The sequence below is a fragment of the Osmerus mordax genome, chromosome 4 (genome assembly GCF_038355195.1).
Source record: "Osmerus mordax isolate fOsmMor3 chromosome 4, fOsmMor3.pri, whole genome shotgun sequence".
In the NCBI taxonomy this organism is placed as follows: domain Eukaryota; kingdom Metazoa; phylum Chordata; class Actinopteri; order Osmeriformes; family Osmeridae; genus Osmerus; species Osmerus mordax.
Genome location: NC_090053.1, coordinates 12,510,676 through 12,528,047, shown reverse-complemented (window position 1 = coordinate 12,528,047; position 17,372 = coordinate 12,510,676). Strand labels below are relative to the sequence as shown.

Below are 17,372 nucleotides of genomic sequence, written 5' to 3'. Positions count from 1 at the left end.
TACAACACAACACCTGACAACTAAAAACAACCCACAGTTGAGCCGGAAGTAAATTGTTCCTAGTGGTGATTGACAAACAGACGATCAAATATTTTTTTACGACGGCGGAAACGGAATTTTCTCAAACCAATCATAATGATTTGGGTCGTGGGTTGTAAACATCCTGCATAGATCTTTATTGTTAACCATGGCAACCGAAATGTTGTGGGCGGGACTAAAAAAAGTTATCAGGTGAAAAAGACGATGTGTGAACTGGCCTCTGAGCTAGCCTAGCTACCATAGTTTTTATAGTGTAATCTAATAGTAGCTCACTGGCTACTTTTCACACTCAAGAGGAGCCTTAATTAAATAGTTAAAAGGTTAGTCTACTGTAGCTACTGTACCTTACCAACGTTGTATGTTTGCAGACTAGTCGCTACAAGTACACTCACCTCAGTAATAGACTACTGTAGCTAGTTTATAAGTTACAGTAGCTGGCCTTTGCTTTGTTTACATACAGAGCAGTAGTTGAACAAGACTAGAGCTAACACAGTACAGACAGTAGCTAGCTAATTTAGATGCACGTTTGAGTGCCAATCCCATACGATTGCATATCCTAATGCTGCAGGTTAGCTGGTTTACCAAATTCATTTGAAGTTTTAAGTACAATAGCTAGCCATCCAGCTCTGTCCATGAGTCAACCACATTATTTGTGGGGTTTCATTTTTCCTCATCTAAACAATCCCTTTTGTTTGTTCATAGATGGTATATTCAGTAATGATAGTGGCATTTTTTGCAATGCACTTAATCCATGGGGAAACCTCCCACAAACAAGTTCTTGAGGATCATTACATTAGTCACCAGCATAACCCTGAGCATGATATGGATGTCCTACTTGGAACGAAGGTTAGAAAAGACCATCCTCTAAATAATCTACTTCAACTTTAAAACTTGAAAGATGTAATGCTTTGTCTTGTTTCATACAATTTAGGATAAAGGGGAAATAAAGAAACTCACTCCATCTGAGCAGAGACAAAAAATGCTGGATATTGTGAAGATGATTGATAAAGATTCTGACAAGTATTTATCCCCAGGTAGAATTTAATATCAGTTTGTGTGTGTGTGTATATATATATAATTAGATGTAGAGTTAGTTTGTTGTAACTATTGCATTATTTCACAGAGGAGATCACTCTATGGATCCAGCATGTCTACAGAAAATACGCCCTTGAAGATGCAGAGGAGCGCTTCCCAGAGTTTGACACAAACAAAGATGCCATTGTGTCATGGGATGAATATAACATAGTTGTGCATGAACAAATCATTGACACAGATGAACACACTGTTCTGGATGGTCCTGAAGAGGAGTCTCTCAGATTTGTATGATCACAGTTCCGGTAATGATAGATGTTTGTTGTAGATATGAGTCAGTTGTGTTCAAAACTCAATGTTTTGTTGTTTTTTTAGCTTCATATGAAGGAGAGGAGACGCTTTGACTCTGCTGATGTGGATGGCACGCCTGGCCTCAACGTTTCAGAATTTCTTGCCTTCACACACCCATCTGAAGTTGATCACATGGCAGTAGGCATTGTTTCTACTCATCATATGTGTATTCAGTGGGATATCTACACATGTCTTTATTACTCAAGTTATTTTAATTCATAGATGAAATGTGTATGAATAGCTTATGTAATTGTGCTTCTGAGCCCATATGAGGTAAGTTCTTTCTGAAAATATAGTAACACTGCCATGTGTAAAACCACACAATAACTTTTCTTTTAGGACTTTGCCATTGAAGATGTGTTGAGTGAATATGACATTGATAAGGATGGATTCATCAGTCTAAGTGAATTCATTGGAGACGTCCGTAGTAATGGTAAGGTGCAATAGAATGGTTGGATGTGTACATTGGCATTCTAAGTAAAAGTTTTGTTTGTGTCAAAAAAAAAACGTTTTAACTTAAACAGAGGGCAGTGAGCCAACAGAGTGGGAGATAGAGGAGACGGTACGTTTTCAGGACCTGTACGACCAGGACAGGGATGGCAAACTTAATAGGGAAGAGCAGCTTCGCTGGGTGGCCCCAAACAGCTACAGCTCAGCAAGAGAAGAGGTGAACCACCATCCAAGCCCTTTGAATTACATTTGCAACAGCTGTCTGCCTGTTTTACCTACACCTCAATGCGTGCCGCGTATATTTTAAGATCTGATGCTTCTTGTTGGGTTCTGTAGACCTGTAGTTGACTCCCGTAGATTATTTATTTATATTGTGTATTTGACTGTACATTCCATTCGATTAGATTATTGTTGACTCTACAATAGTAGAAGAAAGCTGAAACTAACAATTAAACAAACAATTAAATGAAATGCCATTTTGTCTTGATTAATTTGACCTTACTGCCATTTACAGGCAATTCACCTCATCAAAGAAATGGATCAAGATGGCGATGGAAGACTCTCCGATAAAGAAGTTTTGAATAAACAAGACATTTTCATGCATAGTGAAGTTACAGATTATGGAAGACAGCTGCACATATTACATGATGAATTGTGAAAGTCAATGTCAATTATATTTTTTGAATTTAACATGTAATAGATTATTAGTAAGTAAACTTTACATTACTAACTCGGTAGATATTAAAGACAGTTGGTGAAATACTTTTTTTAAATTGCTTTTTGTACCTTATGAAACCAAATGAATGGTTATCTTAGATGGAGGTTGCATGTGGCAGCTGGGCACTTCCTTATTTGAGTCAAACTTGTGAATCATATGTACCACGTAAGGCTGGGGTTTCCTGTATGCTGTATTGTTCTGTTCATTAGTATCATCTCTATTTTTAACCAGTATGCTAGCAGTGTACTACAGTGCTGCTTACTGAAGTGAACTCACTTAACTAAAAGAAGACACACGTTTCAAGTCATTGCTGAGATGACTCTAAAGTTCAAAGATGCCTTTTGGGTGAGTTAACCAACCAACTGCTGTGATACATTGAGGAGGAGGATTTCATCAAGACAAGACTTTGTGTTTTTATAGATATCTGATGTTTATAGTGTATATAAAAGTATAGTGTATGTGGTTTGAGGGGGATGCTTACCATAGCTATTTCAAATGCAATCTTTGGAAAAACTCTGATGAAACTATCCAGTAAAATGTGTGTCGTAGTGATATGTAGGCTTGTATATTGTTACAAAATAATTCCCTGAGTATAACATCTCATCTATGCAATAGAGAATATAAAAACTTTTGCTTCAGATTTGTGAACCAATTTGGGGCTTTTAGCCAAATAAACTTAGTTAAAACACACCACTATGCAATATGGTGTCAATACACTTACACTTATCGTTGTGAATCTTTATTTCCTGCTAAATTGCAAGCCCCAATGCTTCTCTTTTGCCTTTGATGTTTTGACTGTAATTGTTGTCTGAACAGTAATCTGCTGTGCAGCTAGCTGCTTCTGGGTTCATTTGCATGGTATGTTCTGTTCAACGTTGTACGGTGGCACAGTGACTTGAATTGTTGCCTCACAGCAAGACGGATATGGGGTCTTGGGTCAGATCTTCCCGGCTGTAGGCTTAGTGATACTCGTGATCGTATTTAGTATTAAATGCCAATGAGCTAAATATACCAGTAGTCCAATTCATTCCAGGAAATGTAAAACCATTATTGAAACCACCTTGAAACTCACTTACAAATTGAGCGAAACTTCCTGTTTAAGCAAACTTTCCATACGAGATGATTAAAGAGGGATTTGTATATGATCTCCTGTTCCCAGGGAGTCGATTTCATCAGTAATGTGGGATATGAGGCCCTAACTCAAAGACTTTGTGATGGCCGGCGTACTTGTAAAGACATTGAGGAACTCTTAAAGATGAGGTAAGGTTAATATATCAGTCAGATTAAGATTAGCATAATATTTAATAAATATGAACATACATCTTTTGTGGTGGGTGGGGGGTTAGGGCATCTGCTGAGGAAAGATATGGCAAGGAGCTGGTGACTATTGCACGCAAGCCAGGAGGGCTCTGCGAGATAAGGTAGGAATAAATGTCATTTTGTCTTTTGAAACTATCAGAGCAAAATCAGACTATAATTTTTACAGTCTCTCTTGTGTCCTACAGCACTTTGAAACAATCCATTGATCAACTCAAAACTGGTAAGGAGAAAAGCTCTCCCATTTTCCATATTTTAATAGTCCTTGTCTCAGCCCAATTTGTTGTTTCACTTTGTTTTTCAGAGATAGAAAACATTGGGAATCTGCATTTACAGCTCTCTGGGATGTTGAAGGAGGAGGTAAAGAGGATGGAACTGTTCAGGGAGCGACAGAAAGATCAGAGAAAAAAGGTTTGGAAAAAAAATGTAATCAATCAAACAATATTAACTCATCCACTGTAATAAACTGAACGATCTTACATTGTATGTTACAACCAACATGTAGTTTTTTGTCTCAGTTTGAGGGAATCATGGAGAAGGTTCAGAAGACCAAAGTCTCTCTGTATAAGAAAACTATGGAGGTGAGTTGTAAGCCAAGTATTAATTTGTGGTCCATCTTTTGGAATATGAGTGGAATGGAGTAAGCAGTAGCTGTCAGTGGTGGGAAGGGTCTACATTATGGCACGATATGTATGGGCCGATAATATTGCAGTATAATTTGGTAAAGTGATGGCAGGTTTGCATAGCATTCTTCACCAAAGTGCTTTTTGGTTTACTTTTAGATAACCTATTGTAATTTGTATTAAGTTTAAGAGAGTTGACTTAGAGACTTAACCCAAATCTGGTAAAGGAAGCAGGAGAACCTCTGAAACATTGTGACACAGGAAGTCATTCTTAATATTTTTCAGTAGTGCACACGTGTAACCAAGGGCAGCAGCCCTTCGTTACACTCTCTTCCTCCTCAGGCATCCACTTCCTGTATAAACGGCATGTTGTTTAATGAGTTGAAAAGCATATAAATGTGCTGTCATATACAGCAAAACCTACAGTATAAAAATACGTTTTCATTTACTAATTGAATAATGTATCGCAGTCATACAAACTTGAGATTTGTTTTGTACACATTTCTTTTCCTTCCAGTGTAAGAGGTTCTATGATCAGCGATGCAGAGAAGCTGATGATGCCGAGCAGGTTGCTGAGAAGATGGGCAGTACAGCGACAGCCACACCTAAACAGACAGAGAGGGTAAATTACACATATCCAAGTACTATTACAGTTCATAAAAGTTTTTCATACAAAGGTTTTTTTTCTGGTAAGTAAGTATTGCATAGGCCTGCCTGTTGGAAGGCACTGTTATGCCATTTATAGAGTCCTTGTGTTTACACTATAAAGATTTGCCACCGGTTTTTACCATTTTATGCCATTTGTGTGTGATTATGACATTTATCTGGCTTCCCTTTCAGTTGCACAATAAAGCTAAGCAGTGCAGAGAGGCTGCAACAGAGGCAGGTAAGGGTATCTGAGTAGTGTGGCTGTACAATATTGTAAAATATATCCTCAGAGGACGGGAGCTAAATAAAGAATATACTAATTTGGTGTTCTACACAAAAGCCACATTATAAAGTCACCAAAGTTGGTCACAGTGGTTTCAGTGACTTCCTCTTTTATTGAATATTATTATTATTGAAATGTGCAAATTTGAAAGGCAGAAGAGAATGCTACCTTTCATTACCACCTAGGACATATTGAATGTGAAAGGAAGAAGGCAACACAAATGTTACCCTTTTTAATTCTTTCTGCAGAGAAGCAGTACATTTCAAATGTGGAACAACTTGACAAGATTCGTCAAGAGTGGGAATCCACACACACAAGCACATGTGAGGTACAAAGACTACTGCGGCAGCCCTTCTCCTTATTTTCATATGTATCAGAATATTTGACTTTTCACTTATGAAGTTCTCCACTGCTGTTCACTTAAAGATGTAGAGTGCTCTAATGGTTCTGCATAACCATGACTATAAGATCATGGTGATGATATGACAGATCAGTACACATTTTTATATCAATCATTAGTTAACAAGGACACAACAAGATTAGACATAAGTTAACAGTGACATTATGATATATAGCTTATCCATACAGGGTCCATCCTTAGTCAAACAGTGAATGTTTGGGTTACAGGTGTTTCAGCAGCAGGAAGAAGATCGTATCAACATAATCAGGAACGCCATGTGGGTGCACTGTAACCATTTCTCCATGCAATGTGTCAAAGATGATGAGGTTGGTCATGTCTAACTTGAACTGTTTCACAAAACTGAAAACACACATGCCATCAATTAATGTCAAATTGTAAGTACAACCATGGATAAACTGTTAATAACCAAGTAAGTTATAAATAAGTTATAAAGTAACGTACTGGTATAAATGTACTGCCGATTTGGTTAATGATAGAGTGTAGAATTGTTATGTTTGAATAATGCTTGTGCTTTCAGTGTTTTGAGAAAGTTCGGAAAACACTAGAACTGTGTGATATCACTGCAGACAACAACTCCTTTGTTGAAATTAAAAGCACCGGCTCAAATCCCCCAGGTAGGCACCTGAGTTTTGATATTCCAATTTTTGCATTTTCAAATTATTCAGGTTTCATTCACACCAATAATTAACATCCTTACTATTATTACTGTCCAGATTGAGAATGTGTACAGTGTGTTTGCATCAATTCTTGTCATATTTAAAATGAACTCTGCTGAGTTCCAATGGTTTCTTTCTAGCACCCATACTGTTTCAGAACTACTATGCGAGAGAATCAACTTCAGACACTAATGGTAGCACCCGTTTTGTCGAGGGAGTCATGAAGAGGTTGGTACTACTCAAAACAGTAGAATTGACACAAAACAGATCTAAATTCCCTTGTTATTGCCCTGGAAACTCTGTGACAGGTGTTTAAAGAATGGTGCAGCCTAATCACCCTATCTTTGTGTATTATTTGAGCAATAATTAAATATGGGTTTGGTACTGTACATTTTCAATAAAGTTTATGTTAATCACTCTCCTTTCACAGGTTTTCAAATCTCCTCCAAGGAAACTGCTCTACTGGCTCTAAAACAAACATTGATGATTGTGTCCAGGCACCAGTGCCACCTACTGGTATATATTTGCATGGACTCAGATGACAAAATCTTCTCCAAAAGTTCTACGAACGGACCTTAAGTTGTCTACAGGAAACTTTATGAACAGAGAAAAAGTCATAGTCATTTCTATATTTCTTGTTGACAGAGTCGGCACACTCTCCCAGTTCTCGGAATCTTGTGTGAGGTTGTTATCTTCCTGACCCAGTACACTGCATGAATTTGAACTCCCTCCCTTGTGTGTAACTCCTAGCTGATGCATCAGATGGTGTGTACGCCTCCATCCCTGGATTTCCGCATGACCAGCCAAGCAACTTAGAGAAAACTGAGGAGTACCAGGCTCTGTATGACTATATGGCTCAGGTTAGAAAGATTTCTCTGTCTGCTTATTCCCAATATAACCTACAGCATATGAAAGGGGATTGATTGCAAAAGGACAACAGATTATGAAGTGTTATGTAGTATACAAATGTCATGCATATTCCCCATCACAAGCTCAGTAAGCCCACATCCATCTCAATTTTTAGGGTGACGATGAGCTCACACTCTCTGCAGGGGAGACAGTAACGGTTCTGGACCAGGGTGTTGATGGCTGGTGGACAGTGAAGAGGAATGACCAGTCTGGACTTGTGCCTGGGTCCTACCTGGCCAGACACTGAACACATGACTGAAATGCGTAGCACCATGCTCTCTACTTACTGTCCAACCTCTCGCTATTATTTGGTTTGTCCATGCTCCTGCTTATTAATGCCTCATAGTTACTTTGGATTTCATCCTACTGTTTATGCTTAGCAATCTGGAATACTTTTAACAAAGCTTTATCTAAGGATAGACACATTATTTATTGTTGAGGAAAAAGGCATGCACTTCACTTTCCCTTCAAGTCTAAGTTAGGCACTACATGTTTGTATGGAGGGATCATTGAAGATGCTGAATAAAATAGTTTCACACATGGCTCTTGAGACTATTCAAGTTCAGTAATATTGAATTACCTTGTTTGCTCAAGCTACTCATGAATACAAACTGAATTTGTAACTTTTAGTTTTGAATTTGCTTGATGAAGTAAAACAACTATTCAATTTATGATTGTGTTACCTACTTACTGTAGAATATCTCCAAGGGGTACACTGTAGTAACCTCAGAACGAGACAGCTGTCTCCACACACAGTATTTGATCTCTGTGCACAGTAAGCAGTCACCTAATTGTTTGGAAGGGTAGACTGATCTATTCAGGTCCTGCCAGAGTATGTGGTTACACTGCAGCAGAAAATGGTGCCATCCAGTAGCCCAACCTAATGAATGGAAATGTGTTGCACTAAATTATTATACAGTAGTGTGTGTAATATATAATACTGTAATATCTGAGTGTGTAATACATATAACTTAATCTGACCTTCCACTTCTCTCCTTGGAAAGTCAAACTTTAACACACACAGCAGCTTGACCCTGACAAATGCACTTGGACAGCAATTGTTTGAGCGTAAACATACAGTTTGTGTCAAAGACCATACAAACAAAATAGTCATTGCTACACTCCTCGGTGTCTGCATAGTGCAAAAAATGACAATACACCATAAGTACTGTATGAAAGACTTTGAAACATTTCTCCAGTCTATTCACATTATTAAGCAATCAAGTCACTGTGTGGCTACATGTTTGCCTCTTCAAAATGTACATGTTGAAATGTCTAAATTCTTAACAGGCTAATAACTTTAGACTGATGTTTGTTACACTGTTTCTTAAAAGGGACATTGCTAGTTAAGGGTATGGATATAAATAAGTTTGGGAAGTGTAGGGCAACTTTTCACACAGAATCTATAACTACAGAATACAGATAGGTTTTAAGTATAAATAACTGCAAAGCCATAGATATATTACATACATGATAAATCCAAGAATACCATCATGATCAGCCCCCCCCCCAGCAACTTATAAAGCATGTTAATACATGATCAGGTTTTCACCCACCATTAGTGTAACAATGGCTTCTTACACAATATGAACTGTGTAAGCAGCTTCTCAATATATAATGAAAGCATGTTACAGTAGATAACATGCTGCCTCTCCCAACAAGGTTTGGAGATGCAGTTTGGTATATGAAGAAAACAAGATGTGTCATTTCTATGCATAGGTCCCCCCCGTAATGAGCAGTTCATAGACGGGATCACGGCCCCTACGACACAGGACCACACACGAACAGAGCATCCCCAGCATCTAGGATAGGAGAACATCAAAGGGAACAAACCATGAATATGCAGGGGTCACCACATCGCAGGTGAATCATCAAAAGTACACCTGGGCATCTAAAAAGCTGCCTTCCTGCAGAAATCAGAATTACTACAAACTAGCTATTACAATCCAGACTGGTGCTTCAGCATGACCAAATATACCAAAATGACACGGCAATTTAATATACTAATGTCTTCATACAGCAGTGACACAGATATTTTTATTATTATGTAAAATAACACTGGATAGAGATTAAAGAGGATTAAATATGATAGTACCTGAATGGCAGCAAACATCAATGCAGCCAAGATGACATACATCATGATCTCCTTCAATTTGTCCGTAACCAAGGCTTCACATCCCTGCAGAAACAAGATAAACACAACGTTGATCGCAGTTGTTTGAGAAAACATCTTCTATGTCATGCAGAAGAGCATATGCCAGTATTAGATCAGTTGGAACCTCCTGGTAAAGATCCCCGGGATGTGTGAGGGAGCCTGTGCAGTTCTTGATGTTAGGTTGACAGCAGCTCACTGGCACACTGTTGTTTCTGGACTCATTGAACCAGCGTGTATCCCTCCAATCTGAGTAACTGTGAATCCCACAGCAGTGGAGCTGAAATGCCCCCACACACCCCCAAACATAACATTTGTTACAACAAAGGTATGTTTGCAAGACAAGGGTGGGAAATTTGCCTGCCACCCAACGCTTTTTGCAGTACCGTATTTCTTCAAATAAACGCTGTGGCGTTTATTAAATAACGTAAATTTTTGGTGCGGCGTTTATTCGAGGGGGTGTTTAATTAGTAAGGGTGATCTCGTGAATTGTAGCTGCAGTGCAGCCATAGACAACTTCGTTGCTGGCATTGTGACAAATGAATCATGCTGCTAAAAACGCAGGTTTCATTTACTACCGCTGACCTCCTTGTCTATTCTTTGTTTGTCTATGAGTGCGGCAACTCCCTTTCTCATTGGCTATCAATCAGGTGTGGGTTGGTAGTACAACTGTCTCAAATACAGGTGTTCTACATTGTGTAGAAATCTGAAGCAGCATGCCTAAATGTTCATACACGTTAGCTTTCAAACAGAAAGTTATGTACATGTGTAATAAATACTGGGGTTGAATTTAACCAAATAAATAACCGTTTTCATATTTTTTTGGTGCGGCGTTTATTCGAGGGCGGCGTTTATTCGAAGACATACGGTATCTTACTTGTTTGTTGAAGTGAATTAATACATGTTTAAAAAGTTTTTAAGTTACAATGAATCACTTAAACACTGTAAAACGGTTAGACAACTGTGCCAGTGGTGTAATTAAGAAAAACTAATTAAGAAATTTAAAATGCTTAAAATGTATACAAAATTGGTAGAAAACGACAATTTGTCCTAATTCTCCACATTCCTCTTACCTGTCTTTGCACATAGTCAATTGCACGACTTGGGGCATCAGAGTTTGTACCATTGTATTCACTATATACCTTCTTGATGGAGGTATTGACTTCATCTTCAACCTGGAATGAAGAGTGCAGTGTTAAATCTAAGTCAAACTTTAATTTCACTTATTTCTTTCTTCCTCATAGTAAACACACATTTTAGTAGGTCAAGTGGGCCTGTGTTTGATTGGCTCACCTTTGCTCTGTAAATATAACCAAGCACCACCACAGCCACTTCTGTCACAAACACCAACATGAGAATGATGACAAACTGTGGAATAAAACTAAATCATTAATAATCTGGAAGAAAATTGGATACAAAAGTCAATCAAGTTGTCAAACCCTGTTCTTATCAATTGCGAGCCTTGGTGAAAATGAAGTATTTTCTTTCTTTTGAGGACTTCAAAATGGTGATCCATGCCTGTACTTTCACCATGCTTGGCTACTGTAACTCTGTACCTGGGGGTTAGCCATACTTGAGCTCGCCTTCAGATGGTTCAGAATGTGGCTGCTAGAGTTTTAACAGGGACCTGAAAGTGTGAGCATATCACCCGTCCTACAGTATCTACACTGACTCCTAGGTCGCTATAGATTTTTTTTTGAAGTGCTCTTACTGGTTTTTGAATCACAAAACCGCTTAGCACCATCATACCTCTTTGACCTGCTGATAGAGCACCACCCCATGAGAGCTCTTAAATCTGCCGATCAAAGCCCTTTAGATGTTCCTAAGTCTAGGGAGTCTAGGGGTGATTGGGTTTTTGCAGGTGCTCCTAAAATCTGGAACAGCCTGCCTATCCAAATTAGAACTGCCCTCACACTACCCATTTTAAACTAAGCTAAAACATTTCTATTTGATCTGGCCTACAATATGTGATGTATATGTTTTCTCATGTGTCACCTGTGCTTGTCTATGTGCATTTGATGACAACCGACGTTTTAACCCTTGTGCTGCCTTCGGGTCACAATGACCCGAAGATTCACAACGACCCATCGTTGTGCTGCGACAACTTTACCCAATACAAAAACAAATAAAAAGCATTTTCTTTTAACCTTCACGCTGTGGGGGGTGTGAGACAGCCCGACGGTTAAAAGAAAATGCCTCACGGAATACTACACGTCCTCGAAGAAATGGTCGTAGTCATCGTATGTGATAAACACATAGGCCCCAATATAGCACAGGATTCCAGCAGCAGCCTATGGGGAGAAATGAAACAGCAGTGTTGGAACTTAAAGCACATTCTGAAAAAGGAAATTTACCACTGCACGTTTGATTAAAGAGTTGGTGGACACATAACTACACAATAATAATAACAATGTATTTAAATATGGTTAAGATCACGAACTGGCAAATACTACAACCACCCAATTAAAGTGAACTACCCAGAATTGAATCTCGTTTAATTTTTTTAGTCAAGGCAATGTGATATATTTAGATATAGGTCATGCCATGGCTTACTGGAAGATCTTCGGACAGCATTCTTAAGACCAGGCTCAAATGTGACAAAGTATGTGTTATAGTGAGGTTTGAGTTTAAATAGATCAAATCGTTCCCCAGGAGCTCAACATTTTCTAATCTGTTTGCTTTGACGTTTATAAACTAAACCGCGATACGGTCAACAGTGCAACTGCAATCTCTTTCATTAACCTAACTCAACCCCACTCAGCTCAAGTAACTGAACGTATTTATCCATTTATACAACACCAATACTATGATGTGGAATGTAGCTAGCATAATACAGTATGTTGAGTTGCAGTTAGGGTTAAAAACGATACGACATAGAGACGGAATGTACGCTAGCTAGCTAGCTAGCTAGCGTACATCTGGTGCGTGTAGCCTGCCTAGCCTTCATAGTCCACTCGGCCCAGTTGCGCACTCGGCAGAGATCCCTTTTAAGCTTACCCAAAATATAAGATTGAGAAAGACCAGCACCGTCTTCGATGAGGTGATTCCACACTGTCCCATGATTAAGACAGATATTATTTCGAATCAGTAATATGTGATTTGGTAAATGTCCGGCTATAGTCTACCTGTCGTAACCCATGCCTCACTGTTGTTGAAACGCCACCGCAACATCACAGCAGCAACAGAGCCGGAGAAAGTCAGGTGACCTGGTTTTGAGCGCATCGTCCCCTGCGCACCAACTAAAATATTTTTTTTGTTTTATTTTTTTATTGCATAAAGGCAGAAATACAATCAATTAGAGTATACAAACACACATAAGAATGCAAGGGGGTACAGCACAGCAATTTTTTGACAGCTTTCTCATTAAAGGAGTACAATATGGTTTGAATGTATAACTCAAATTCTTTGTAAAAGATCAGAAAGAGAGGTTTTCTATCAGTAGCCTATATTTGCATCGATTAATGTGATATTTGGCCATCAATAACACAAAATTAACAAGATAAAATTGTTTTTCCTTATTTTTATAAGCATGGAAACCAAACAACACATTCTCCCATAACAATACAAAATCAGCAAGAATATGGTCCACCACAAATTTGCAAGTATCTTGCCAACATTTCTTTACACTTCAGTACCAAAACAAATGTGAGACAGTTTCTGGATGCTCACCACAGAAGCTACAGTTGGAATCGATGTCCTTTTTATATTTCTTTACATTGAATCATTTGAAGTTAAGCATTCAACAGATATTAAAGATGCTGTAAAGCAAATTCCATGATTTCCTTCTCAGTAGCCTACATAATATATGTGTGAAATGAGTTCCTGAAAGCATGTGCAAAGAAGAAGAAAAAACGTTGCCGTACTGAAATGTGGAGTAACGGTGCGTTAGACTGTTGAACAGTTTATCTTCCGTTTTCAGCTCAGGTTTTGTATAGGCGGAGCCAAAACCCGACCGATCAACGTCACAGCGACCGATCTACGTCAGATCACAGAAGGTTACAATAGGTGCGTTCAACATGGACTGACTTCATGCAGCGCTGCAGCCGGCTGCAGGCGGCTGACTTAACAGTGAATTCTGGTTAGACTTTTTGTCCGACTTGAGATGGCGCCGAGGCTAGGTCACTGTGACGTAGCCATCAAAGTACCGTGAGATTGATTCGAGAACTGCCAGCTGTGTAGCCGAGCGCATAGATATATATAAAGGGTAGATGTCTCGTCCGCGTTGCCGGACAACGGAGTCGAACGTCCGCACATGGCGGCCATCTTGCTACAGTCAACATAACATTAGGTGCGTTCGACATGAACTGACTTCATGCAGCGCTGCAGCCGGCTGACTTGAAACAGTGAATTCTGGTTAGACTTTTTGTCCGACTTGAGACGGCGCCGAGGCTAGCTCACTGTGACATAGCCATCAAAGTACCGTGAGATCGATTCGAGAACTGCCGGCTGTGATTGGCCAGACTCGACTGGCATAACGTTACATAGACCATAACAATATTGTGTTTATCAGACATGATTTATTCATTTTCGTCTTTGCTCCAGAAGACGTCAACAATCTATATTGACGCCTTAACATGCCACGATATCATTTATTAAAGACTATAATTACAGTTGTCGGGTGTGAGTCTGGCCAATAATGAAATAGCTGTGTCGTCATTAGAACCCTTGCAGTTGCTCTTGAGAAAATGCGCTCGGCTACACAGCCGGCAGTTCACGAATCGATCTCACGGTACTTTGATGGCTACGTCACAGTGACCTAGCCTCGGCGCCGTCTCAAGTCGGACAAAAAGTCTAACCAGAATTCATTGTTTCAAGTCAGCCGCCTGCAGCCGGCTGCAGCGCTGCATGAAGTCAGTCCATGTCTAACACACCTAATAACGTTCATTACAAAATGGTTACATCTGCTTTAAAATACCGTAAATTATGTTTTTGATGATGTACAGCATCTATATTGACTTAAAAAAATGTATAAAAGAATTTGTAAGAAAATATATTTTTATTTAGTTGGTAACAAGTAATACTTAGAACATTTTGAAATAATGCATTATTTACAGTCGTTACATTAATACATTACATTTGGAACAATATTTACTTGAGTTTTTTCTGAGTTTCCCTTCCTGGGAGTATGGCTGTCCCCAACAATTTGTCCCAATGGCTGAAGAAAGGTGCAAAGTTACTGTTTGGCTTTTGGTGATGCATGTCATGAGCAGGTGCACCTCCGAACAAACCAAATGGCACCAGGTGGTGAAGGCTCCATGGTAAGTCATAACCTATGTGGTCTTCCACTGACAACCAGATGCTGAAGACAGTGACAATCCAGCTGGTAAGAGGGTGGCATTTAAGCAGGATTGGGTCTAGGTTGCTCCAGAATCCGACAGCCATCAGTTCGGCAGCACTAAGCTGCTGAGTGGACCAGGCGAAGGGGGCCATATACTCATGGTGGATGGCATGAACCCAGCGATACAGGTGAGGATTCTTATGATGTATGACATGCCAGATGAAGTACTGTGTGTCAAACAAAAGAAGTGCACCAAGTCCATCAACGAAGAGCTCCAATACAGTTGGAGCATCAATTGGCAGCAGGGGTGGAGGCATAATGCATTGGTTAATAAGCACCGCAGGGAGGACAAACACCAGGTGGTTGTATACACACCTCAGGAGGCTCTTAGCCATCATTCTCGTTGTTGGAGTTCGCTCTTGCTGGATCTTGTAGCTGTGAAAAAATGGTACCTTTTCTCCAAGGAGGTCCAGCATAGCAAATGGAACACTGAAGAAGAGGTAGCTGGAGAAGGCAATCATGACCACAAAGAAAGGAGAGGAGATGACAGGAAAGTGATGGAGGAGTAAGTAGTCCCAAACAGGCTGCAGAAGCCTGTCTGTGGACCTAAAGGTAGGAAACTGTAGTGGCATCTCACTGCTGTTCCTCATCTTGTTGGTTCTGGATGCATCTGAATGCCGTGGTTAAAAGTCCTTCCCTTATATAGTGCTGAGTAAAGGACTTTGGTCAAACAGAGCAATGAGACAGCTGTAGTGTTTTCCTCAGCCAGACCTACTTTCAACAATAAGTCTTTTCTAAAAGATTAACCAAATCCATACAAGTATACACCCAAAAGATTTATCAAACAGCCCCAATAGGCTCCGGTCGCACAGTCCCCATACTTGGCCAGAGTAAGTAGGTGATTAGTAGACAAATGAAATACAATGTGTACAGAGAAACGAAGTAGATGAAAAAAAGAAGTGAGGTCAAATCTGGTTGTCTCAGCTACCTATATATATTGCATCCTGTCTGTGGAGATGATCACTTTTCATCATTCATTTATGCACTTTCAAAAGTTTTTCTCAATTTCATTACCATGTTTCTGTAAGAAGTGCATGCTCACAAAACAGAGACTTCTGCTTTGTGTATTTATCTTAACAATCATACTTGCTCAATATGAGCATGAGTTTTGGAATAAAGGAATGTGCAACATTTTATGTTTTTCTGAAAACTTTTGTGAGCCCCACCGCCTTTAGGACCTACTGTTAGGGTGGAGTACTGTACATTCTTATCATTGAACTTCTGGCCAACCAGGGCAATTGCTAGTCCTGCAAGAGGACTGAATGTCTATATGTTAATTAACTCCTCCCTCACCACTGGTACTGTACCCCCCACTCTCAAACTGGCTGCCATCACACCCATCCTGAAAAAACCCGGCGCTGACCCAGCTGTCCTTAACCATTACCGGTGGTTGCCACACAATTACAGTCCCACCTTGACACAAACAACCTCCATGAACCCTTCCAATCCGGCTTCCGTCCAAAACATAGCACTGAAACAGCCCTGGTCAAAATCACCAACGACCTCCTCCGTGCAGCTGACTCCGGACTCCTTACCATTCTCATCGTCCTCGACCTCAGCGCAGCATTTGATACCATCTCGCACCCTCTCTTCCTGGACCGCCTGGCTGGCATTGGAATCACTGGTGCTGCACTCTCCTGGTTCACATCATACCTCACTGACCGCCAACAATTCGTGCAACTAAGGAACCACAAGTCTGGGTGTTCGGGTGTTTCACTGGGAGTGCCCCAGGGGTCAGTCTTGGGTCCCCTTCTTTTCACCATTTACCTCCTCCCCCTGGGTACACTCCTCCGTCACCATGGGGTCCATTTTCATTGCTACGCCGACGAGGTCTACATCTCCTCTAAACCGACCGCTGCCATCCCTCCTTCTTCCCTCATCACCTGCCTTGATGACATCCAGAGCTGGATGAGCAGGAACTTCCTAAAGCTAAACGGCAATAAAACTGAGGCCCTACTCATCGGCTCCAAATCCATCATCACCAAATCGCAACACACCTCAGCTCCACCCATCATCGTCGACGGATTCCCTGTACCCTTCGCCCAAATCAAGAGCCTCTGCGTCATTCTGGACAGCTCCCTTTCATTTGCACCCCATATTCAAAACATCACCCGGACTGCATTCTTCCACCTCCGCAACATCTCCAGACTGCGCCCATCACTGACCCAGTCCAACACCGAAATCCTGGTCCACTCATTTGTCACATCCTGCATCGACTACTGCAATGCCCTCCTCACCGGACTCCCCACCAAACTCATCAACAGACTGCAAATCATTCAGAACTCGGCCGCCCGGATCATCACCTGTACCAAATCATCGGACCACATTACTCCTGTACTCATCCAACTTCACTGGCTCCCTGTACAATACCGCATCGACTACAAAAACCTTCTCCTCACCTATAAAGCTCTCCACAATCTAGCCCCCACTTACCT

General features: G+C 40.3%; 4 protein-coding genes across 5 annotated transcripts; 2 read left to right on the top strand and 2 right to left on the bottom strand.

The window, feature by feature from the left end:
- Nucleotides 1-214: 214 nt before the first annotated feature.
- Nucleotides 215-2,928, top strand: rcn2 (reticulocalbin 2). The gene is made up of 9 exons (XM_067234313.1): nt 215-359; nt 742-885; nt 971-1,073; nt 1,163-1,359; nt 1,447-1,560; nt 1,762-1,855; nt 1,947-2,089; nt 2,387-2,579; nt 2,822-2,928. The coding sequence occupies exons 2-8, from the start codon at nt 742-744 to the stop codon at nt 2,528-2,530; spliced, it is 939 nt and encodes a 312-aa protein (XP_067090414.1). The 5' UTR covers nt 215-359; the 3' UTR covers nt 2,531-2,579; nt 2,822-2,928.
- Nucleotides 2,801-8,420, top strand: pstpip1a (proline-serine-threonine phosphatase interacting protein 1a). 2 transcript variants are annotated; one of them, XM_067234312.1, is made up of 15 exons: nt 2,823-2,935; nt 3,750-3,850; nt 3,937-4,011; nt 4,096-4,130; nt 4,212-4,318; nt 4,426-4,488; nt 5,048-5,152; nt 5,371-5,416; nt 5,710-5,789; nt 6,089-6,187; nt 6,400-6,496; nt 6,679-6,766; nt 6,969-7,054; nt 7,289-7,398; nt 7,563-8,420. In XM_067234312.1, the coding sequence occupies exons 1-15, from the start codon at nt 2,906-2,908 to the stop codon at nt 7,692-7,694; spliced, it is 1,254 nt and encodes a 417-aa protein (XP_067090413.1). In that variant the 5' UTR covers nt 2,823-2,905; the 3' UTR covers nt 7,695-8,420. The 2 variants fall into 2 exon arrangements, with proteins under 2 accessions (XP_067090412.1, XP_067090413.1); XM_067234311.1 differs by having other exon boundaries at nt 2,801-2,935; nt 4,096-4,318.
- A 193-nt stretch (nt 8,421-8,613) lies between these two features.
- On the bottom strand, nt 8,614-12,763 carry tspan3a (tetraspanin 3a). Its single transcript, XM_067234314.1, has 6 exons — nt 12,597-12,763; nt 10,893-10,967; nt 10,673-10,774; nt 9,727-9,879; nt 9,543-9,626; nt 8,614-9,249 (listed from the first exon to the last, which is right to left on the bottom strand). The coding sequence occupies exons 1-6, from the start codon at nt 12,657-12,659 to the stop codon at nt 9,157-9,159; spliced, it is 570 nt and encodes a 189-aa protein (XP_067090415.1). The 5' UTR covers nt 12,660-12,763; the 3' UTR covers nt 8,614-9,156.
- A 1,924-nt stretch (nt 12,764-14,687) lies between these two features.
- On the bottom strand, nt 14,688-15,527 carry ch25hl1.1 (cholesterol 25-hydroxylase like 1, tandem duplicate 1). The gene has a single exon (XM_067234267.1). The coding sequence runs from the start codon at nt 15,525-15,527 to the stop codon at nt 14,688-14,690; it is 840 nt and encodes a 279-aa protein (XP_067090368.1).
- Between the last annotated feature and the right edge of the window lie 1,845 nt (nt 15,528-17,372).